At 44.3% G+C, this 25,688-nt stretch overlaps 1 protein-coding gene across 1 annotated transcript; it reads left to right on the top strand.

Moving 5' to 3' along the window:
* Positions 1-355: 355 nt before the first annotated feature.
* On the top strand, positions 356-21,525 carry wscd1b (WSC domain sialate O sulfotransferase 1b). Its single transcript, XM_085363321.1, has 8 exons — positions 356-749; positions 6,646-6,760; positions 7,822-8,006; positions 17,429-17,550; positions 18,367-18,544; positions 18,960-19,124; positions 19,231-19,431; positions 21,173-21,525. The coding sequence occupies exons 1-8, from the start codon at positions 356-358 to the stop codon at positions 21,523-21,525; spliced, it is 1,713 nt and encodes a 570-aa protein (XP_085219447.1).
* Positions 21,526-25,688: the final 4,163 nt, after the last annotated feature.

Here is a 25,688-nt window from a genome sequence, read left to right as displayed (position 1 = left end):
CCAGTCGGGCTCATCTTTTCCTTTTCATTGTGCTGACATATAGAGAAATACGCTTGCATTAAATCTAGCTGCTGCTATTTTTTCTGTTTTCTCCCCCCAGCTTACACCCAAGGATCCCCTTGGAGTCACTGACCACAGCATTGGATATTAAATCTTTCTGGTGTGATACATCCATTGTTACACTGCTGATCTCAGACTCTGTGGCTCCAAAAGGACCAAGACAATGTTTGCACCTCTGCTAGATCCTACAGGTCTTGTCATTATTATGAAGTTCTAAGTAGGCTACAGATCTGCTCTCTCTCCTTACTCGCCAAATGGCCTTCCACTGAGCTGCGAGACAGTAAATGGTATAGGAATGGTGGCACCCTTCTACAAGCTGCACTGCCTCTTGAAGCGGGCTCAAATGCTGCTGCTCTGCTTGGGCATCGCCTATCTGATGGCAGGCAGCATCCTGCTTCTACAGCGCTCCAGCATCAGAGTGGCTCAGCCAAACCTGGCCAGCCTGCCCCCCCTGTGGTCCCTCTCTGCACCTCCTACTGCCCTCAGGACTGCAGGCTTGGGCATGAGGGCACGCTCCAGATGGGTTGCCATTCAGGCTGCGTCTGGAGGGGGAGCCAAGGCAGGAGGGCGACACTGGACTGCTTCCCGAAGCCTAGGGGTCCAACACTTGCATCATCGCTGGTTTCACAGTCTGCTGCCAGAGAGTCCAGAGCAAAGAGTCTCCGTCCAGAGAAGCAGCAGGCACAAAGGTAAATAACTGTGCACAGCTATGAATTTGTCTGCACATTGAGCTGACACTGTCCTGCCTCTATCACTTGTGGCTTGACAAGGTTCACTGCTGTTTTTAGTATAGCTAACTAGCCAGCAGACAAAACAAGCACTGGTCACTGCGTCGCCCTATTTAGATGTATTAGTGTGCCAGTGAAGTGTTAATGCCATTAACGTGCATCATGACAAATGCACGATTCTTTACGTGGAAAAAGATCTTCTCCAATGACTTCTGCTGAGAATGTAGAGCTGGGATTTTAAACACTCTAACACGTTTTAGATCTGCTTTTCTAAAACACCGGGACCTCTGCTATGTCACTGACTTGCACCTGTGTGGCCTTCTCACAAATCGTAGGAAGGCCACACAGGTGACCGTGGCCAAGCTTGGACAACTCTTCTGCCATTAAATTAAAAACATATATTACAAAGTCTATGAAAACACTCTGGGGGAAAAAGTGACAAAAATACCCTATGAGCATATTGAGCCGACGGATTTCCCCGTGAACAACATATCAGGAGCACATATGCATGTTTATTTTCTATTTTTGGGCTTTCTTTTTTGTTCAGATGGCCAGGGGCTGGGAAACCGCACTCTCTGCACAGGACTCACATAGTGCACTCACAACAAGCTTCATTCGACATTTATGAACAGATAATCATGACCTTAGAACATTTAGAAGAGCTTCATTATACATTTATATAACATTTTACATTTGGTTGCTTCAGATCTTGTAGATGAAAGATAGAGCTCACTGATCCTCTCGAAACCAGAAGAGTAAAAAAAAAAAAAAAAGGCAGGCGAGCACTAAAGTAGCTTCCAGAAAATAAATTAGTAATTATGAAGCTAATAAAACGATATAATTTCTTACTTGCACTCTCTGCTAAGGAGCCCTCACCATTACTTGAGTACTTTGAGATATCCATGGATGTTTACTCCATTGTTTAACTGTGCCTGTCAGCGCCTTTGCCATTTTGCTGAAATGATAAATACATTGGAATTACCTTCGGTGGAACATTTGTTCTTTCAGCCCATTCTTGAAAAGCATCCCGTAAAAGCTCTTAATCCTTTTTTTAAACAGACACTACATGACCATTCAGTCACTAAGTAGGGTAATACAGATGAAAAATGTTTGAGGCAAGAAAGAGATCAGTTTCAGTAACAGCCATCTGGCAAAGGGTCTTTTTTAAAAAGTATTACCCAGGACACAGAATTCAATTACCCAAGTCTATTGTGCCACAGGCCCTGTGAAAGTAGCCGGTTGAAGGGCTTAGAAAAAAGCGTATTTTTGACACCGTTTCTAAACCAAGTATATGCATTATTTCAGGATATCAGTCCAGATAATAATGAAGCAATCACTCGAATTCCACAACATGTATTTGACACTGAAATGAAAATCATTTACATGTAAATGCAATATTTAATAAATACATTTAAATTAAATTGTCTTCATATTGCATTAAATCGTAACAAGAGTCACCTTAAGGTGCTTTATCATGTGAGGAAGAGGCCCTCGAGTAACCCAGAGAAAACCCCCACAATCAGACAACCTCCTATGAACCAGCACTTGGTGACAGGGGGAAGGAAAAAAATCCCTCTCAACAGGAAGTAACCTCCAGCACAAGCAGGCTCGTGGATGGACAGCCGTCTGCTGCAGTCACTTCCCACCATGACTAACACATTTTTAGCCTAGCTTAACATAAAAACCAGACGCTGGTGGGTCTTGTCAGCAGCTTCCAGCTGCTGTTGCTGGACTTTGAGGCAAGAAATATCTCACTGAACCTCTAGTGGACTGATTCCAAGAAGTCACTGCTTCTGATCAAAAGGCATTTCTGTAAATAGCACCCCACAAAGTCACAGTTTAGTTTTTGTGTTAAGCAAACAAACTCCACCATGATGGCAGATTCACACACACACAGAAAGGTGAAAAATGTTAACTGGAGACCTTACTGATATTTGGCCTTCTTACCTCAAATGAGACCCAAAGTAGCAATCTCCATGCTAGCTGTTTTTACACTAAGCTAGCAGCCTACGGTCTTTACCTTCATATTTAGTGTAGCGAGATAAAACAAGCATCACTATTTTCATCTAAAGTTCTGCAAAAGGAAAATATTTCTGCATAAACCTTTAAATGTGTCATCAAAATAATAGAAAAGCAGAAAGATGTGCTGGTTCCAGCTCCTCAAATGAGATGTGATTGCTGCTATTGTGAATGTTTGTGTACTGGACTACTTGCTGAATAAAGAAAACCTATAACAGTTAATTGACTTGGTAGCAAATGAGTTAATCAAAAGATCAAATTATAATGAAAGTAGGTACAGTCTTAGAGACAGTGTTACATCAATATCAGTTGCAGCACCATGTCTAAAATTATTTAAAAAGCACTTTCCTATTTAGTAGAATAGGCGGTGTAATGGAGAGGGGAAATGCTGCTACTTACTGTGAGTCAAGCAGTAATAAGAAGCTAAATCAAGACTATCATAAGGTGGTTCAGCCAAGGTAGGCTGCCATTAAACAGCTCTTACCCATCCAAAACAGTCTCGTTATCCAAATTTCACGGCTTAAATCTCTGGACTGAAGCCCAAAAGCTTCAGGCCAGCACACATTATCTGAATTTTAAAAATGTGATCAAGAGTTACCGTCCCCTGTTTGTATTAATCACATAATGAAAACAAATACTTACAATAAAAATCCTTTAAAAGAGATTTTTTTTATTTTAATAACAAATGTGAGGACAAGACAGGTGGTTAAACATATCTCTCTATGGTAGCTCATTTATTGGCTGTAATCTGCTGACATATCAGTCCCGCTCCGCTCTGGACTTCCAAAAAGGTGCAAAATCCCAAAAGGCATTTTCATGATTTTAGTCTTTATCCCATCTTTATTCAGTGGCTGCTCTCACACAGAGGGTGTAGCAGTAATAACATCACACAGCCAGATGGAGAAGTTTGCACATGCATTTTCAGTTTCATATATCCATGGATTCAGGAGCTCTACCTGTTCAAACATTTTATAATAAACGTCAGAGATGTATAATACTTTGTATCTGCTGCTGGAAACCCTACACATTGCAGGAATGAGTGACAAATGTATTTATATGTAAAGTACAAATAAGGAGAGATGTGTAGATGGAGATATGACAAAGTATTTGATTCTCTGGCAAAGTTTCACTCAGTGCTGTAAGTGATTTGTACACACAGGTGGCAGCGGTGCAGTGGTCTGTACTCGTGCTTCCGTGTCCTCCCAAAGCCCAAAGGCACATGGAAGAGTCCAAGTTGCCCCTTGGTTTCGCTGGGAGTCTGATGTGAACGTAATAGGTCTCTGCATTAACTCTGTGATGTGACTGGCAACTCTGAACTTCAGACAAAGAAGAAAAGCTATTTCCATCTGCAGTAATTTATATTTTGCACCATGGCTCTTTCCTGGAGCCTTCCATGCGGGTATGTGGAATGTTTGAGTTAGGCAGAGGAGCAGTTCAGAACAGAGCTGGCGTCAGTGACAACAGATATGACACCGAATAAGTCAGAAACAGAAACAGGAGATTAAGTCAGAAAAAGAGGAGCTGGGCAGGAGGTCGGTTACAAGGTGGGTTTGCAGATAAGGAGCTTAAATAGCATGCCCTCTATGAAATAACCATTTGGATATGTGGAAGTGTATCGGATGTGTGCTGCTACTGAAATCAGTTAATCTGCAGCTGAGCTTGACTCTGTGGCTTCCCTGAATTAATGCTGCACTTGATTTTGTCCTTGTTAAATGCTTTCTCACTACTGCAAACACTCGGTTTGGTTCAGGCGAGCAGTGGCGGCTGTATAGAGCGTGCATCATTCTGACACGCAGCTCCTCCGCATAATGTCTAGACAAGTTCAGGGCTGCAGTGTGTGTGTGAAAAAGTCTTAACAGTCTTAGGAGTGTTGTGTTTTTCAGCATCCGACACCCCGTTGAGATGATCCTCCTCTCATCCTGTCTCAGGTCAGCCTGTAATGCATCGAAACCCTCTTTGTTGTCCTTTTTTTATGACGCTGCTCACACTTGTGAGGGTTTTAGTATGTAGATCCAGCAGCGAGGCTATGAACCCCCTTCAGCGGACTTTAATGGTCACACACAGTTGCTACCCGTGGCAGCAGCACATGTCCTCATTCTTGGCCATCCTGTCATTAGCCTCCTCCATCCAATCCTGCGGGGAAGAATCAGCTCCAGCTCAGCCATCTGTCTTGGTGTTTAAGAAAGCAGCACAGTGGCAAGCCAAAAGTGCAGTCGTTTCTATCATGTCTGGGAATTCAGGCTGATTCCCTCCATTAACCCTGAGCTGCTATTGCCCGGGGTCTCTTTCTCACTTTGATTAAAACAATGACCTGCACCGCCGGGTGGCTGAGAGGCATAGGGGGGCATCACCTTGGGTGATGCCATTTGAGTTTCTTCTTTGGTGGTCCCAGCCTTTCAGTACTTTGAGGCAGCAGCTACCGTTGTACTCCTGCATTTGTTTTTTGGGCGCCGGCGGCTGGTGACTCAGCCTGACTCCAGCACAACAGGCTGGACGAGCTTCAGAAGACATTGCAGACTGATTGAATCACAAATTCGATACGGTGATGCTTGGCCTGCCAGAGATTTCACAGCCCATTGCGTGTTTCTGTCTTGTCTGCTAACCTTGCTGCACATTCCATCAGTCCCCGTCACATGCACCTCCAACACTTATTAAATCCTCTCTTTGACCAGTTGGCATCGGCCTATTTCGCCGCTGGTAGTAAAGTGAAAACAGAAAGCCAAGCCCCTCGTGTCCTTAAAACCTATAAACATCGATACACGTAAATTCATGTTAGGGATTGCAAAATAAACCTAAAAGCCAAGTATGTGCACGCACTCCATCCACCAAAAACTCAGTTCCTAAAGGACTAACAACATCTAGCATGTGGCCTCAAAACATAATAGTGTCAGACTCGAGGAGGAAGATGGAAATTAAATCTGCACACAAAGAAATGCATCAGCTCCCTCGCACGCTGAAAATGAAATTTATAAAGAAAACTTTAATGTGTCAGCTGAGCAGAGTTTGATGTTGCAATGTGGCAAAGACAGGGATTACATCAAAGACTGAATCTGGGTTACATCTTATATGGTGCCTTAATCTTGTCAGCACATCATAATAGTCTGCCGTAGCCTATTATGCGTTACATCCTTCTTTCTGCACGGGTGATTTTTATTCTAGTGGAAGTAAATAGGTTCACAGTAATGCAGAAATACCAATCATCTACATTGCTGGATAAATCAAGCCTTGCCATGTTATAATTTAGTTGGATGTTATGGCTCACGATACATGCTGCTGTGCATAATAACCGTGAGTAAGTGATGACGCAAAGGCTGTTTTGGTTCTGCCAGTCTTGGAGAATGTGTCCGGAGCCAAACCGAAGATGCCATATCAAGTTGCAGAGGAGTGTGTCAACATGTGTGTGTGTGTGTGCAACATGGACCAAACACAAACATGGACATACACAATTTGTCTCATTTCTGTTTGATTTTAAAAAACAAATGTGTTCTAAGTTTGCGAGGCACTACGTAGGACATTATTTAGTTTGTCAATGGTGCTAATGGTGAGTATTTTTATACCTTATGAGTCTGTCACTCAGTTTAATTTGGCCAATAAAGGATGATAGGCGAAAACTAAGGGAAAATTCCAAGGTCAAATCAAAGAAAAAAGAAATGCGTTGCTGGAAATCTGTCCGATTCTTGAATGACAAGTGCCCGATTCCTGTTTTATTATTAGATTTGACCATAAATGTGTACTTTTCATTCAGCTGCCTTGGTTTTGTGATTGCGCACGCTGAGTGCCACCACAGGACTTTTCTGCCTGAATGAATTTTAATTTCACATTTCTTTTCTTCATATAGGAACCTACATCGGATGCTTCCTTCACAACGCCAGCGATCGAGCCCTGGGAGGGACCATGCTTTACGACCTGCGCAAAATGACCAGTTCTTTGTGTCAAGACACCTGCTCGGAAAGGTAATGCGTTCACAGCGGGCTCCTGTGAAGGGACCACAGAAAGCTCGCTGTGTGAGTAAATGCTTTGGATCTCAGTCTCCTCCATGAATGCCTCCTGTGTTTTGAGCTATAGCGGAGAGCCAGGTGGCTGGATGACAGTAAAAGATGAGGGGGTGAGGAGTGAGAGAGGGGAGAATGAAGAGCAGGCCAGGACAGAAGGCTCGATCTGTTGCAGAAAAAGGAAGAAGGGAGGTGTTTGTGTGTGTGTTATAGAACGCTTAATGAGCTGAGTCCAGCAGTTGGTGAATAAATCAGTGGTTAGATATGTGCTTTTCCTGTGGACGTGCTGTGGTGTGGAAGTCTCTGACTGGGTCAGTGTGAGCCGAGTAATCAGCGCTGCCACATCCTCAACAAACCTGTTATTAAACATGTAGAGACAGGTGGAATTTTTCAAACACAACTCAAGGAATGACCTGCTTGAATTATTCCTTTTTATATGTTAGCAGCCAGGAAGCAGTGCATCCCCAGTGAAACGGGAACAGCCGAGGACAGATGGATGCTGCCAGGCGGATAGCTGGCGCTTCCATCTCAAATGCAAACCCGCCCTCTGCCTGTCCACATGGAAGGCAGTCTCGTTACCTGAGCGAGCCAATTACCGCAATGAGCAAAAGTAAAAAGTCAAGGCAATTTATGAGCAAGCTTCAAAGGACATACATGAAAAGGTCCGTTTTGATGAGGTCTCTGTCTTTCCCAAGGAGCCTGGATAAAGGAAGAGGAAAGGGGGATGAGTCACAAGAGCCTTGATATGTAAAGTACAGATCAGAGGTGACTGCACTGCAGCCAGAAGAAGGCATTACACAGTCAGGAGAGTGCAGAATGAAAAGCACTGATGGCTATCACGGGGAAACTGTATGTGTAAGCCCAGTAACTTTGAGTTAAATGATAAGTTTGAAATGTTATCGAAAGTCCTGTGGGAGAGCATAGCCAGAGGGCAATAGCTTCAGGTTATGGATTGCCATTGGCTAGGGCAATAACTATCAGTGTGTGTGTGTGTGTGTGTGTGTGTGTGTGTGTGTGTGTAGTGGTTACCAGTTTGCAGGTCTGGAGTACGGAGCCGAGTGCCACTGCGGGAATCGGATTAGCAGCCCTCGGGCTCCGGAAGAGGATTGTAGTCTGGTGTGTCGGGGTGAGAGGGGGTCTCCCTGTGGCGGCGTGGGCCGTCTCTCCATATACAAGGTGGAGGAGCAGCTGCCAGGTCACAGAAAATGTGAGTTGACTTCCCTCAGGGAAGACACGGCACCGTTTACTATTTATACCCTACACAGGCTCCGCAGATGAGTGAAGAAATGACTGAAGTTAAATTCTCAAAACACAACAACACAGAAAAGTTAAAGCTATGCACTCCCCACACCACCATCTATAACGCTGCCACATGCCGCTGTGCAACCAAAGCCTTATACATACAGCACATTTGATTCCTCTGTCCAGGAACTAACTTAGAGAAAGCGCCAACAATCAGATGACTGGTATAGATAGCAGTTGTGTTATTGTAAGGGTTGACCTTACCACATAAAGGACCTTGTTGTGATTTGGTGCTGTATGAATTCAATAGAGTTTAAATTGAACTGAATTTAGTACCACAGGATCCAAAGTTTCTACTGTCTCAACTCAACATTTTCTTCTTTGGTGAATCCAACGTTTCAGAGGTATACTGCCATCAGTTTTTGTTGTTTTCTTTTCTCTAGTGCAGGGTGTCCAACTCCCACACAGCTGAATCAAATGGTTGGATTACCTCTTCAGCATGCCATCAAGTTTGGCAAAGGCCGGGTAACTAGTCATTCATTTGATTCAGATGTGTCGGAACAAGGATGTGTCTAAAAGCTGCAGGACAGTAGCTCTCGAGGACTGGAGTTGGACACCCCTGCTCTAGAGATGTTGTCAAGTTGGTCAGCGTGTCACTTCCACGGTGCATTATTCATATTTTGTTGGTCAGTGAGGATGCATTGTCGATGCGATGAGGGAGAATTGTTTTGGAGACACAACCAGAGAAGCATCTTTCACATTCATCATCTTTTGTCTGGAACCACCCAACATTACTCATATTTTGAAGGTTTTATCGTCATTTACTTCCTCTAAATGTGTCTACATATACTTAACCATAACTTTGCTTTGTCTAACCCAGTGTTGGCCAATTACTTGAATAAAGTACTTAGTTACTAATTGTTGATTACATCTCCAAGAAAATAATCCCATTACTTTACTGATTATTTATTTTCAAAAGTAATTAGTTACTTTATTACTTAGATACTTTTTAAAAACATGATACACAACCTGAATAAGTAATAAAGCATTAGGCCTTTCAACCCAAATCGATCTTTGTCTGCATAATCCATCATATAAAATTGAATCAAATGGAAAAGTCACTTTTAAAAAATTGTTTTATTAGTTTTAAACTTTTATGCATCAAGCAAAAATTAAATTATATCCAACAGTCTCTGATTGTTGCATATAACATTTAAACCTATTTTCTGCATTTTCCAAGATATACAATAAAATAATGTTCAGAATCAAAGATTCAGCAGCACTAAGTCCTGTCGCTCTTGAATCTATTTTCAGTTGTTTAGCAGGAGTGGGGCCTGTGGAGGTTTGCCCGGAGCCGCTGCGGTCATGTCATGGAGGGGAATGGGAATTTCACATTCCCGTGGTGGCGTGCTGGGTGCTTGATCAGATTTGAAGTTAAATTTTTCGCTGTTCCTGCCACGGACATCGCACGCTCGTACGCCATTGTCATGAGACACTTTCACAAACAAAATCATGGTTTAGTAATGCAGTAATGCAGCGTGCTTACTAGAAAGTAACAGTAATCTATTACTTTATTCCAATAGTAATCACTTACTTTACTCATTACTTGAAAAAAGTGGTCGCATTACAAGTAATGTGTTACTGCCCATCTCTGGTCTAACCTAACCACTCCGGAAAAAATGAAAGCGTCTGATATGAACCAAAGAATCAGATAACTTTTGGGATTCACAGCTAGGAGCAAAGAAGAAAGTTAAGTGAATTACAATGAAAAGCACAGCAGGATAGGATAAGGATTTGTCTTAGTGCACAGTGTTACAGAAGGAAAGGGGAAGGTGTGTGAAACGGTGGGGGCTTTATTCAAGAAAGATTATCATAAAAAGGTATATATCAGCCCGCACATCAACACGCACACAAACACACACACACACACACACACACACACACACACACACACACACACACACACACACACACACACACACACAAACAGCTTGAGCTGATTTGCATAAATGAACCGATGCCACTTGTGACTAAAATGATGCATTGTGTTAGGTTTACACCTAATGCAAACGAAATTAAGTAATAAATGGAGCAACAGCGAGCACATATTTAAACCATGAATAAATAATGAGCAAACATTTAATATGCTACTAACAAAAAAAAAAAAAAACTGAACTCCTTCCGTAATAAAATGTAAGCATGTAATAGTGTTTACTCTCCACTCTAAAAGTCCTTGTCTGAGTCATCTCAGACTGTGTGACAGACTGGCTGAGATGTGTCAGCATTTCTTTGGCTGATGTTTAAATTGACAAATCCTTCCATCGCCGTTCCTGCGGTCATCATATTTGTCTGATGCACACCTAGAAAGCGGGCTGCATTGCTGCGACAGCCATCTGCGAGCTGTCATCTGTTGATGCTCAGAAATGCATGAGTGACAAATCCTGTTGGTTCTGGTATTGTTGTAGTATTTGTAATGCAAAATAATAAGAAAAATATAACACAGCAACATCCTGTTCTTTGTTATTTTTCATGCCATTGCTTCCTCTGGGAAGATGGTCTTGACAAAATTGTGTTACTGTGTAACTGGCAACTGTGCTTTGTTGTTATTCCACTCCTTTGCTTCTTTGCAGTATTATGCCAAGTGTAGCTTTAAATGGTGATTTTTTTTGGAGTCAAGTCCAGTTCTTGGGTTTGTCACCCCCAAACATGTCTCTTTTCATTATGGAGAAATAGCAAAAGTTTTGATCTGACCATAATAGCTTATCTCTGTGATCATCTGCAAATTTCAGTTTGAAGAAGCAAGAATTTCTTTCCTGGTCGACACCGTCTTAGACCATGGCAATGTGAATCTTGCTTCACTGTAGACAGTGACGCTGGTGTTCCAGCGGTTTTCAGTTCATGACAGGTTTGAGCGTTGGTGGTTACTGAATACACCCATTCGATTTCCTCTCATATGCCCACATAGCAAAATTGGAAAGGCCCGGATCTGGCCCACACAATGTGCTTACACATGGTCCACATACTGCAAAGAATGACGGCCCTTTGTTGGCCCAGATCTGGTTTGCCAGAGGTGGCCCACACATTGGCCAGCACAAGGCCAGTTGCAGACACACTGGTGGTCCTGTGCTGGCCCAGAACAGTTTCAGATCTGGCCCCAGATGTCAGCCTAACGTGTACTTGAATCAGCCCATATGATAACAACATGTGCCAGAACATAATAGTGCAAAAGTAACATGACAGTGAATCTTATATAGCGCTTTTCTGCTCAAAGTGCTCTATACAACATGCCACATTCACCCAATCACGCACTTTCTCTAAACTGAGAGCTTCCTAACTGCATTCATACACATTCACACTCTTGACATGCCGACTGGAAGAGCCAGGGATCAAACCACTAATCTTCAATTCAATTCAATTCAATTCAATTTTATTTATATAGCACCGAATCACAACAAAAGTCGCCTCAAGGCGCTTCATAATCTTCCGATCAGTAGGTGACCTGCTCAACCTCCTGACCTACAGCCAGTGTTGGGAAGGTTACTTTTAAAATGTATTCCATTACAGAATACAGAATACATGCCTCAAAATGTATTCTGTAACGTATTCCGTTACGTTACTCAATGACAGTAACGTATTCTGGATACTTTGGATTACTTAATATATTATCATGCTTTTTACAACTACGTGAATGTACTATTGCTGTGTGATTTATTACTATTACTGAAGGTCCGCGGCTCCGAACCGTAGTAAAGGGACCTCTGGCTAATACGTCGGGTTCGTGTCGGGCTCATAGCCGAAAAATAGCTTTACTTTGTTGTCTGGGTCAACTTTGCTAGCAGAGACAGAGAGAGGCGTTGAAAGGCTCCAATGGAACTTATTGTTTTCGGAGGAAAACACGAACACTGTGTACAGTCGAGTCTTAATAGCTTACTTACAACTGGGCTCGTCAGGCATTCTGTTTGGCTGCAGTGGTTATTATTATATTTACATGCTTCCAGCTCCCGTTTTTGCTCGATGACAGCTCGTACTTTTCCTTTTTCTCCCTCCTCGCGCTCACAGACACATAACGTGTTTGGCAGTCCATTCTCCCTGCAGCACGGACTACACTGCCCATGATGCTACATTCTTTAGAGCTATGCTTGTAGCATTCTGCATGTTAGCTTAGCACAACAACAACAAAAAGGCGCTCTCTCACCCAGGAAACACAGAGAGAGAGCGTCACCCTGTAACCATGGCAACCGTAACGCTGCCGCCTGGAACAACGGCACGTAGCTGTCAAACAAAACCCAAACAGTCCTGACCCGCGACAAAATGAAACAGGGAAGTACCGCAGTGTAATCCATTTATTTCAACAAAGTATTCTGAATACCACCTTTTTAAACGGTAACTGTAACGGAATACAGGTACTCATGTTTTGTATTTTAAATACGTAACGGCGGTACATGTATTCCGTTACTCCCCAACACTGCCTACAACTACCTGGTGATGAACATGAGTAAACCCTCACTAGGTTTTGGATAAAGTGTACACTCACAAGCCTGTCAAACCTGCATTTGAAACCATACCATAGCAGTATAGTATTGCAACATGGCATTTGGGTCTTCTAACTAAAATAGGAAAATAGGAACATAAATAGCGCCATCATTGCCAGACCTGGCCCACATCTGGTTGACATACACCCTGCCATGACACCAGTCAGTCAGAAGAGCCAGCTTGATGCCGGATCTGGGGAAGACCTGCTTTCTATGAGCCTGGGCCACATAAACCAAACCATGGGCCTGGCCCATATCTGGATGACATACCACTTACCATGCCAGAAGTCAGCCAGCAGTGCCGGCTTGAGACCAGATCCGGGCCAGACCTGTCTGCTATGTGGGTGAGGCTGAGAGTTTAGGTCTTCTTCCATATCCTGGCAAAGTGGTGACACATCTATATAACTTGTACATAAAATTGTTTGAACTGATGATCTTGGAATGTGCAGTTATTTAGAAATGGTTGTAAGAGACCATGCTACTCATGCTGTGTCACAGTCTGGCGAGAGCAGACTGTATGTATTGTGAAGAGTGGACCCAAAATGCAGACACCAAGGAACTTGGATCAAAACTTGAGTATCAACAAAAAGCGAGCCGTTTAATGAGGCTGGCAGAAAAGGTACAAATAAAGGGCAAGGCAAACAGAAATAAAACTAACATTAACCTAAACTGGGAGAACTAAACAAACAACATGGAAAAACCTGGACATGAAACCTAGAAACATGGCATGGAGAACATGGCGTGAACAACAGACGACCTGACAATCACACACTGAAAACAGAGGACTTAAATACACAGGAGGTGATTAGGGGAAGTGGAGACACATGAGGAAACAGCTGGCACACATGAACATAATGACGTCACAGTGGGAGAGTAAAACTGAACATGATGAACACAGAACACCAGACCTCTTCACAATAAAACAGGAAACATAATGAGACATAGACATGACAACCCGAACTTGACAACGTAAGACACAGACATGAAACGCATGAAGAGCAGGGGAGATTTAACATGGTTGGAAACACGAGGGGAAAATAATAACTAGAAACACTTAGGCATAATAATACAAACTTGATAACAAATAAACTTAGGAAACCTGATAAGCTTAAACATACACTATGAACATCAAAAGAACTGAAACTCAAAACACTGGGTCATAAGACCCAGGACCGTGACAGAGCCCCCCCTTCAAGGGCGGATTCCAGACGCCCGAAACCACGAAAAACAAAAACAAAAACAACCCACCAAGGGCGGGCGGCGGGGGTCCAGGACGGAGGGCCTGGAACAAAGCCACAAAAACAAAACGTCCATCAAAAGCACAGGAGTACAGGGAACAGTTCATAACTCCTCAGGGGGCCGACCCGGAGGGCGACGGCACAGGAGTCCATAGTCCAAAGGTTCAGGGGGCCGGCCATGTGGAAGGTGGCAGTGGCGAAGCAAGCATGGCTGGCCACACTCGGGTGGCGTGGCCCGTGGCCGGCGGCGACGTGGACAAGACCTGTCGGGTGGCTTGGCTGGCGGCCGGCGGCAGTGTGGATGTGGACAAGACCTGTCGGGTGGCTTGGCTGGCGGCCGGCGGTAGTGTGGACGTGGACGTGACCCGTCGGGTGGCTTGGCTGGCGGCCGGCGGCAGTGTGGATGTGGACAAGACCTGTCGGGTGGCTTGGCTGGCGGCCGGCGGTAGTGTGGACGTGGACGTGACCCGTCGGGTGGCTTGGCTGGCGGCCGGCGGTAGTGTGGACGTGGACGTGACCCCTCGGGTGGCTTGGCTGGCGGCCGGCGGTAGTGTGGACGTGGACGTGACCCCTCGGGTGGCTTGGCTGGCGGCCGGCGGTAGTGTGGATGTGGACGTGACCCCTCGGGTGGCTTGGCTGGCGGCCGGCGGTAGTGTGGATGTTGACGTGACCTGTCGGGTGGCTTGGCTGGCGGGCGGCGGTAGTGTGGATGTGGACGTGACCCCTCGGGTGGCTTGGCTGGCGGCCGGCGGTAGTGTGGATGTGGACGTGACCTGTCGGGTGGCTTGGCTGGCGGGACGAGCAGAGGCGTGGCGTCGACCACTGGCTGGGTCGTGGCAGGCGAGACGAGCACAGGCGTGGCGTCGACCACTGGCTGGGTCGTGGCGGGCGAGACGAGCAGGGGCGTGGCGTCGACCACTGGCTGGGTCGTGGCAGGACCAGGCGAGGCAGGACCAGATAATGGCGCTGCAGGCGATGGCGTGGAGGGATGCTGGACTGGCTTGGCTGAACCTCCAGCTGGCGCAACAGGACCAGGCGAGGCAGAAGCAGAGGCTGAAGGTCCTGAGGCTGGACCAGACGAGGCTGAAGGCCCTGAGGCTGGACCAGGCGAGGCTGAAGGCCCTGAGGCTGGACCAGGCGAGGCTGAAGGCCCTGAGGCTGGACCAGGCGAGGCTGAAGGCCCTGAGGCTGGACCAGGCGTAGCAGAAGCACAGGCAGAGGCCGGACCAGGCGTAGCAGAAGCACAGGCAGAGGCCGGACCAGGCGTAGCAGAAGCACAGGCAGAGGCCGGACCAGGCGTAGCAGAAGCACAGGACGAGGCCGGGCCTGACGAGGCCGGGCCAGACGAGGACGAAGACTCTGACGAGGCCGGGCCAGACGAGGACGAAGACTCTGAGACTGAAGCCGGAGCCGGACCAGGTGGAGCAGGAGCAGCTGATGCAGAGGCCGGACCGGGCGAGGATGAAGGCTCTGAGGCTGCAGCTGACGAAGCACAGGCTGGAGCTGCGGCTGACGAAGCACAGGCTGGAGCTGCGGCTGACGAAGCACAGGCTGGAGCTGCGGCTGACGAAGCACAGGCAGAAGGTGGCCAGACGGGCTCCTCGGGCCCGCCAGCTGACGTGGCGTGGTGCTGGACGGGCTCCTCGGGCCCGCCAGCTGACGTGGCGTGGTGCTGGACGGGCTCCTCGGGCCCGCCAGCTGACGTGGCTTGAGGCTGGACGGGCTCCTCGGGCCCCCCAGCTGACGGGGCATGAGGCTGGACGGGCTCCTCGGGCCCCCCAGCTGACGGGGCATGAGGCTGGACGGGCTCCTCGGGCCCTCCAGCTGACGGGGCATGAGGCTGGACGGGCTCCTCGGGCCCTCCAGCTGACGGGGCATGAAGCTGGCTGGGTTCTCCTGAACCTTCAGCAGACGAAGCATGAAGCTGGCTGGGTTCTCCTGAACCTCCAGCAGACGAAGCTTGAAGCTGGACGGGCTCCCCGGGCCCTCCGGCTGACACTGAAATAGGCTGCACAAACTCCAACTCAGCCCCTGGCCCCAACCTGGCCTGGATCTCGGTCCCACAGTGGCTTAGCCGAGCCTCATGGCTAGCACTTCCAGTGCAAAACGTCTTATAATTTGGCTTCTTGGAAGCAAAGTTCGTAGCATGATCAATACACAGGAGGTGATTAGGGGAAGTGGAGACACATGAGGAAACAGCTGGCACACATGAACATAATGACGTCACAGTGGGAGAGTAAAACTGAACATGATGAACACAGAACACCAGACCTCTTCACAATAAAACAGGAAACATAATGAGACATAGACATGACAACCCGAACTTGACAACGTAAGACACAGACATGAAACGCATGAAGAGCAGGGGAGATTTAACATGGTTGGAAACACGAGGGGAAAATAATAACTAGAAACACTTAGGCATAATAATACAAACTTGATAACAAATAAACTTAGGAAACCTGATAAGCTTAAACATACACTATGAACATCAAAAGAACTGAAACTCAAAACACTGGGTCATAAGACCCAGGACCGTGACATGCTGATCTACAGCTCCCCTTCTTGCTGTTATCGCTGTGAGTCTTGGTCAGTCCAGTCACGTCTGTCAAATTAAATCATTTTTGTGCTGGCAAAGAGAAACTACCAGTATAGTCTACCATGATTGCTAGCAAAGAGTTAATTACATTGGTCTTGTTAAAAGTTAAAAATCAGCATAGAACTTTTAGCACCACTTATTAAAATATTTAAGAGTATATATCTACGTACTTCAGCCTGTATGTGTACTTTTGAGTCTGTGTGCATTAGGGAAAATCCAAAATAAATGTAAACTTATTTTTATAGTCATTAAAGACGTATCCTTTATTCCACCCTGAAAAACAAACAGTTCAAAGACATCATTAAAAGCTTCAAATTACCATGACATTCATGCCCATGATGAGTGTACATAAACCTCTGACTGTATATTATTTGACATTTATATTTAAGTAAATACTTAAAGTTGTATTATCTTAGCAGGATGTTGCACAAAGTTAATGTGCCACTTTTAAAATGTCAAGCTTTTAACCTGTGTTGCTGTTCTGGATGGTCCTTAATGCTTCATTTTAAAACCTTTTTGACAGCTGATTACTCTTCTTTGTTTTATGACTAAACTCTTGACTCAACTAAACTAATTGTGTATTAGCCCCACAATGACCACGACAAATCCAGCTATAATGATTATCCATAACTTTTTCTTATAAAAACAGTTTTCACTTGTGTAAAGATTTGCTCCCTCCTCCTGTTGCAGTCAAGGGCGAATCTATTATATAAGCAGCTGATGATCATAAACAATATTAATATTCATGACTGGAAGCTTCGGCGTCTCTGGAGATTTGCAGCTGACTTGTGAATGTATTACACTGTGTACCAGAATTCAGCCAAGTATGGAAAGATAATTATCGCAGAAACCCTTTGCATGTACATTTCTTTGAAAATCTGACATTTGCTACTTGTTTGTATAGAAATAAATGCTCCCCAATGTTGACCAAAGCAAGGCAAACCCTTCAAATGTGTTTTGCAGTCACTAGCAGAGCGCTATTCCTTATCATCCCCGTGTGCGTTTTTCCTCCTTGCAGTCAGAAATGTGCACTACCGGGGTTGCTTCAAGTTGCTGAAAAGCATCATCGGCACCTTCCCCGTCTACTCCTTTCAGCCGAACCTAACCACGCAGTCCTGCATCGAGACGTGCACTGATAAGGTTTGAATTTCTCCTCTGCAAATTACAGCAATGATGATCAATTTATTGCACACTCTACTTGTGGTTCTCCACTCAGGGAGCTGTCTTCTCTCCCTGGAGAACACATGTAGGAGCACAGAGCTCTCTGGATTTTTGCTGAATATTTTAGGTTTAATGTGTCTGTAATGAGATGTAGATACTCTGCATCCTGCACTGAGATCTTACTCTGTGCAGCTGTGTCGCCTCCAAAAAACAGAAATATGGATGGTAGAAAAATTGGCAGTGACTGCAATATGATTAATTCTCACCGTGCGGTGTGTGTTTATGCATGCATATCAGTTCCAAAAAAGTTTCACTCCAGTGTCCTCGTGTTGTGACATTGAGCATTCTAACCTCCTGCTACCTGGCAGAGTGAGGAAAAATAAGAGAGTTGGGATGTTCTGCAGATTCAGCTGAGTAAATGGTAAATGGACTGGTTCTTATATAGCACTTTTCTACTCTGTCTGAGCACTCAAAGCGCTTTACACAACGAATTCATTCACCCAATCACACAAGCACTTCTTCTAAGCTCTTAAATGCTCTATCTAACATTCACACTCCGATGGATGCATCGGAGAGCAACATCGGGTTAGTTTCTTGCCCAAGGATATTTGGATTGCAGCCTGGGCTTGAACCACCGACCTTCTGGTTAGTGGCTGACCTGCTCTGCCACCTGTCAGGTGGCATCTGAGCTGAGATGACAGATCACCCTTAGCTAGATTAGAAGTCTTTGGAGAGAAAAATTGGTGTGATGAGTCATATGACAACCTGAAGAACATTTGTGCTTTTGGTTTGTAGGAGCTCCCACTGGCTGTGTTCAAGAAACCCCACTGTTTCTGTACATGGACGTCATCTCTTTTCAGTCTCAACCAGCAGTCGGACAACCAGCAGTGTGTGGGGAACCACACCATCGCCTCTGCACTCACGGCGTCCACAGAGCCTGACCACTACCAAGTTTACCATACCCCTGTGCTTGGTGAGATATTTGTTACACAATGCAAAAATGTGTTAGTCATCTGCACGTGTTTTTATTTGTAAATGTATTATTTTGAGCCCATCCCACTGTGCCGTGTCAGTCATTTTTTGCTGATCATGCAGTGTAGCTAAAGTTCCAGTCTTGCATTAATTCTAAGTCCCAACTGAGAGACTTTCTGTGACCACTGTGTTGTTTTCTTGGGGTCAGATGCTTAGTAAAAATGAAAACAGTCTTCATCCCAAATTTCAGCTCTGATCTGTGACTTGCAATCCTACTGCAATTTGTGCCACGTAAAGAAAAAACTCCATTTCAGGCTCTCTGCTACAATACTTACTATATATTCTCATACATATTCTGATATATTCTGATATTCTGCTGATATACAACAGCTGAAACAAAAAAACTGTGCTTCCAGACTCCAGGTGCAAAGAGAGGATGTTTCTGCCTCAAACATCCAGTTCCCTTGTGGCTCTCTCTAGTTTTCCCGGGGCAGGCAACACCTGGGTACGACACCTGATCGAGCTTGTGACCGGCTACTACACTGGCAGCTTCTATTTCGATGGCACGCTGTACAACAGAGGTGGGGAGAGCACAGTCCGTGTCCTGAAATGAGAGTTTAAGTGGGTGCTTGATGAAATATTGCCCTACAGCTGACTGTTATCTATTCATTTATTCATTGGTACCAGGTTTCAAAGGCGAGAAGGACTACTGGAAGAGTGGCCGCAGCATTTGCGTAAAGACCCATGAAAGTGGGCAGAAAGAAATTGAGATGTTTGACTCTGCCATCCTGCTGATTCGCAACCCTTACCGCTCCTTAATGGCTGAATTCAACCGCAAGTGCGCCGGACACTTAGGACACGCCACAGATGCCCAGTGGAAGAGTAAAGGTGATGTAGTCCAATAGAATGAAGTGGTTTATGGCTCAGCTGAAGGTTGCTATAGTTACTGCTGCATAATGTCCTACTGTTGATGATACAACAAGAGTAGACAAGAGATGAATGTCGTGAAGCACCTTTATATTTACAGGCCAGCACTCAAGACTCACTCCTGAGCACCAGACAGCCACCCTTTAAGAAAAGTCAAACTTTGTCTAAACTTTGTTCAAAAGTTGTCTTTTTACTTTGTTCCACTAAACAATTATCTGTTGAGTAAAGTCTAAAAAATGGAATGTAGCATTCAGGCATAGCAGACATCAGATCACACCCTTCATTGTGTCTCGTTTGTGGCTTTTTGGGCGAGTCTCTGCATGGTCATATTGTTCCCACGTACTTGGGCGGTATAGCGAGATTTATGGTCGAGCATAGGTGATGTGTTCACTGTCCACTCCAGCCAGGAGACCGCTTTCCAAGCAGATGCTTGCGTTACCTGTGACAATCAGAAGCAATGGGAATCTTGGAGGGCTGGATAGGAGTGGTTGAAACCGTAAACGTGTACGCAGACGGACCTTTGCGGGATCGTAAATCTCGTTATTGGCGCCGCTGCGGTTAGGGTCGTCATTTCACAGGAAGAAGGTTCTTGGTTGGTTGTAGCTTTATGCTTTTCACGTCTCTTTAATATCTCTCCTCACAGGTTTTAATTCAACTTTTTTACAAGTCGCTTGAACTGAAATGAGTTTACGGGGACTACATTCACCTATTTAATAGTTTTTATTTGCTCTGAGTTTTTAAATGCCTTCTCTCCATACCGTGGGGTTAAAGAAGACAACATTCATGTTGCTCACAGCACTGAAAATATTTGATTTTCAAAAGACAGTGAAAAAGCAGTTTCTTGGTCCCACTGAAAGCTGTTGACAGAGTGTTCTGAGGATAATGCAGAATACAGATGAGTGTGGACTGAAAGCTACTGCTGTGGCATCATGCTGCTAAACCATCACCATGCTGCACTACTTCTTGACAGTTTTTTTCTTTGTTTCTTACAAAATGTAACTACAATGTCTCATGTATAGTTTAAGAACGTAATGAATGTTATAGAAAAAAAGTTAAAATATCTCATTTCAGTCACAGTCTCAAGCTTAAAAACACCTCGATGCGCTCATCAACCCTTGTATGTGGCTATTGGCTGCTCTTACACAAAAAACGCAAACAAAATAAAACACCAGTTCCAACAACCAGTTAGTTAGAGACCCAACAACGAGCCAGCCTGTCTATACCACAGGCATATACACACACATGCTGCATTGTCTCCTCTCTGCCTGCTTTCTGGCTGACATTCCAGTTTCTCTTTTTTTTCACACGATGATGAATGATGTTTATCATCTGATTGCAGTGCATGAAATCATTTGATTTATAGTCTTCACCTTGGGAGTAACTATGTTGAAGTTGTACTGCCGTTTGATATCCACACAGTGGAGCTCTCCACAGTTTTTACGCATATTTTTTTCCATAGTTTGTGTCATAACCAGTTGAGTCGCGTCTTCCACATTCACACAGATAAACATTCACTCAGATGATCATTTGGGACACGTACATTTTTTTTACTTAGTTCTGCAATCAGTTATTCAACACTGACACAGACACAAAAATGAAAATTCTCAGAAGCATGCAGTATATTGATAAAATCCAACGTCTATGTGTGATTCCTGATCAAATTAGCTAAAAATAATCCAACTGTACCCTCTTTCACTTGCAGAATGGCCAGAGTTTGTCTCCAGCTATGCCCCCTGGTGGGCATCTCATGCTGTGAGCTGGCTGAAGTTTGGCCGTCGCCTCCTGGTGGTGCATTATGAGGAGCTGCAGCGAGATCTCCTCCCCCAGCTCCGGCTCATCACAGCCTTTCTAAACGTCACTATGACAGAGGAGAGGTTTCTGTGTGCAGAGAGCAACCAAGACGGGCATTTCAAACGCTCAGGGGCTCAGCGGCCCTCTTTTGACCCATTCACTCCCGACATGAGACAGATGATTGACTCCCACATTCATGCTGTTGACCAGGCGCTGCAGAGCAGGAACTTTAGCGGACTTCCACAAGATTACCTCCCCAGATGATGATGTGAAAAGGTCATGAGGTAGTTCTTTAAATGACTGGTACAGCAGAGGTGTGTGAGAGGAAAGGTTTCCACCGAGTGCTACGTGGGGAGCAGACACACGCTGGCCAATGTAAGCGGCCCACCTGACTCTTTAATAAGCCAGTCACACTGTGAATGCCCGTAGAATCAGAGAAACTCTTTAGAGGTCACTGGAGAAACATTTCAGTTCATTGTGAAATTCTACAGAGAACAGGTATGAAAGCGTCAAGGCCAGGACTGCCTCTATGCAAGCAGCAAATATGATGATTACTCAGAAAGGATTTGTTAGGCAGTAGATCTGGATGTATCTGTATGTCCTTCAGAGCTGCTGCATGCTGTTATATGGACATGAACTCAGAAATATGGTGATGACAATGAAAACTTCTCCAAACTGTATGAAATGTTTCTATTAGCATTTTATTTCATTAAATGCGTTTACTTTGAGCTGGGTGCAGTTGCGTACACTGGCATCACTTGAAACGTGTTTCACTTTATTGTTACCAGGTGAGGACAGGTGTGTCTCCATTTCCAAGGTGACATTGGGAGGGTTTGTGTATCTGCTGTTCAGCTTGTCACAAAGAAAGCAAACACGTGTGTGCGCTGTAGATCTCTTAGCAAAGGACTCGCATATTGCTCAAGTGCAGATGTTTTTCAATCGTTCCTGGAATAACCTGGGAGAACAGTGCCACCTGGTGGTTGAATTTGCACCTATCAGTACTACGAACACTGGTGCAAATTCCTTTCTCTGCATTCACCATTACATTTTTATTTTTTATTTGAGTCACGTTCTTGTATCTGATATTAATATGAAATACACCAAGGAGACATAAATTGAATTAATTTCACCATAGACTGCTCAGAAACTGTAGCACAATCAGCACCTCTCTGACAATGCTAAAAAAATAACACCTCTGAAAATGAAAGATTCATGCAGGGCTGCTGTCACTGTGTTCATTCACTGCAACAGAGATGCAAACAACTGATTCCAGCAACAAGCTAAATGTATGCCTCCTCTATCAGCCACATGTGAATGTAAGCTTTTACTCCAAAATCCAGTCCCTGCTTCTATGAGCTCATTGTGGACTACTAACCACTTAGAACTTTGTTTTTTGTAACAAGTATCCCATTTCACTGCTGACAATATCTACAATCTGGACCTCTTCTTTGTCTGCTAACACTAGATAACCTCACCAACACCTGTCTGATACAGTACGTCAGAACATACAGGTGAGTACAAAGAGAAGATTTGAGACAGTAGAAAGCTTCTAAAATCAGGCACAGAAAAAAGAGACAGAATACAAGAAGGTGGACATGCTGCTGCTAACGAGGTGGTTTTACAGGGGAGATTCTCCAGACAACACAAAGCACAGCCTCACACCAACATCACATTACAATAGAAACTTTGTGTGTTGTGCAATAATTCACACACATACTCATGAAAAAGAAGTCCGTCCAGTGTTCGGATTAGGATGGTATAGACAGAAAGAAAATATGCTCTTTCAGGTGGATACATGCATATATATCCATCTTCTATGAAACAACTAAGTCCCCTTTAGCCACCGTGTGGCTTAAACATCAGCTAGTGTCTGAGATCAGTCTGCTACAAGTTGTTTTAGAAATTCCGTCCACGTGCTACATCTCTCTCAAACCCTCCAACAGTGTGACGGGTTTCAAATCTGCATTGTGACTAAACCAGCCAATGACTCTGCCTTCTTTCTGAACCAGTGTTTTTGTCCCGTTGAACCGTCTACTTCTAGTCCATCTTGGATAGCTTTTACCAGCCTGTTTTTCAAAGGATGTAGGGTTCATAGATGAATAACCAACTGCTGAGTCTCCAAGGCAGCCAAGCAAACCCAAACAAGAACACGTCTATGCTTCAAAATTACTCTCCAGAATAGTTCCCCTTCATTTGAGCCAAACAAGACTGCTGTTATTGTGGTCAAACAAATTTCTCTTTCATGTCCAGACTGCATTACTTCAAAAGGCCAGGTCTTTACCTCCATGTTCACAAAGTGTTGTTCAGCTCCACTGTTCCTGTTGGACAGCAAAGACGTTTTCTGGGACACCACTCGTGCATTTATGATCGCGGACACATGCATTCTGATACTAACAGTTACCTGATGGGGATCCTGGAGTCTTCTTTTCACATTAAACAGTAGACTAGTTAGGCTGAATTTCACACAAATTGGCAGTCATTTACAATCCACTTGTAGGTGATTGTCTTTACGGTGGAATTATTCATTTTAAATAATTTGCAGCTCTTTTTCGTATCCTTTGCCAGATGAACAGACAGGTTGAAGAGCTCTTCAGTCCTCGGCATGATGACACCAGACACTTCAAAATCAAAGAGGACATCACTGCCAGAGGTTTGAATATGTCACGTTTCTAACTCAAAGAAAGCTGTACACACTGGAAACTAATCTAAAAGTCACTATTTAAATAATATGGATGATTTAAAAAATCATGTAAAGTTGTTGAATACTGTGTGCCATGTGTTAGTGTACCATCTTCACTGATTTGTTTCAAAGAGGATCAAATGTTTATTTATTAAAATACAAAAAAAGTGAACAATCCATTCAAAATTTCATTTAGTGTTGTTAATTTTTTACATCATCTAGTGTTAATACGTATTTATTAGTAACAGTCAATGACATCTTAATCAATAATATTCAGTGACTGGCAAATAGTTGGCTTATAAAATAACTTTTCAGTAATTATCCAAATGATGTTCAGTATATGATACTTGGGACAGCTCGGTGACACAGTGCCATGCTGTCTTGAAGCAAGAACGCCCTGGGTTCATCATACAACATTCAGCATCATTAAAAAAGTCCTGGAAGTCTGTGGAGTTTGCATGTTCTCCCCCTTGCATGTGTGGGTTCTGTCCAGGTAGTCCGCCTACTCCAACTTCCTTTAGCTGAAAACATTGGAAGAGCCGTTTTGCCGACCATCCAAAGGTCCAGCACCCTCAGCAGCTACAGCCTCCACTTCACAATCACCGCAGCACATGTCCAGCTAAATCGCTGCACATGCTGGTAGGCAAGAAGTGAAGCAGCTCATGGTGGTGAGAAGTGACCGTCAAGGGAGAGCAGATGCAACCTGACCACCACCGGCACACTTTAGCGCCGGAGGTTTTCGTAAAGCTTTTATTTTGGTATTTCCGTTGACCCGTTCAATAAATTTGCACGTTAGCTAAATATTTAGTTTCCTGTAACATTTAACATTTAGATTTAAATATTATATTTAGATTTAACATTTAACATTTAATATGGTGTTTTAAATATAAGAAGTTACAAACATTTTAGTAAATGTTAAGAAAAATGACTCGAAAAAAACATGTTTTTATAAGGTTTTGAGCTAAATGTGGAAAAATGTTGCCGTTGATTTCAGCGTGTTTCTGTTTACAAACGGTGCCCCATAGCTGTCTCACCCCTGTAGAGGCTGGGATAGGTGTGTGAATTTGATAAGTGGAAGAGAATGGATGGATAGCTAACACTAGCATTTGCCTGCATGCATGACATTCGAAAAGTTTCAACGATTCATTAGTCAAAAACTGACAAGATTCTTCAAGGCTAAATAGAGCTATTAAAAGCTGTTTCTTACTGTCATTGTATTGACACCATATAGAAAATGATTTATGAGGATTTTAAATATCAAATTACTTTGGACTTTTGACCTCTTTTTCAATTCAATTCAATTCAGTTTTATTTATATAGTGCTAAATCACAACAACAGTCGCCTCAAGGTGCTTTATATTGCACAGTGGATCATACAATAATAGATACAGAGAAAAACCCAACAATCATATGACCCCCTATGAGCAAGCACTTTGGTGACCGTGGGAAGGAAAAACTCCCTTTTAACAGGAAGAAACCTCCGGCAGAACCAGGCTCAGGGAGGGGCGGGGCCATCTGCTGCGACTGGTTGGGGAGTGAGAAGGAAGACAGGATAAAAGACATGCTGTGGAAGAGAGACAGAGGTTAATAACAGATATGATTCAATGCAGAGAGGTCTATTAACACATAGTGAGTGAGAAAGGTGACTGGAAAGGAAAAACTCAATGCATCATGGGAATCCCCGACAGCCTACGTCTATTGCAGCATAACTAAGGGAGGATTCAGGATCACCTGGTCCAGCCCTAAC

This window comes from Diplotaxodon limnothrissa, linkage group LG10, assembly GCF_057381915.1.
Source record: "Diplotaxodon limnothrissa isolate DT_005_m linkage group LG10, D_limnothrissa_male_GT1.1, whole genome shotgun sequence".
Lineage (NCBI taxonomy): Eukaryota > Metazoa > Chordata > Actinopteri > Cichliformes > Cichlidae > Diplotaxodon > Diplotaxodon limnothrissa.
This window is presented reverse-complemented; position numbering and strand designations above follow the sequence as displayed.

Coding starts and splice junctions, on each gene's coding strand:
- wscd1b (XM_085363321.1), top strand. CDS start 356: ATGGTGGCACCCTTCTACAAGCTGCACTGCCTCTTGAAGCGGGCTCAA. Junction 18,545..18,959: donor TTACCATACCCCTGTGCTTG/GTGAGATATTTG, acceptor CTGTGCTTCCAG/ACTCCAGGTGCAAAGAGAGG. Junction 19,125..19,230: donor TGGCACGCTGTACAACAGAG/GTGGGGAGAGCA, acceptor CATTGGTACCAG/GTTTCAAAGGCGAGAAGGAC.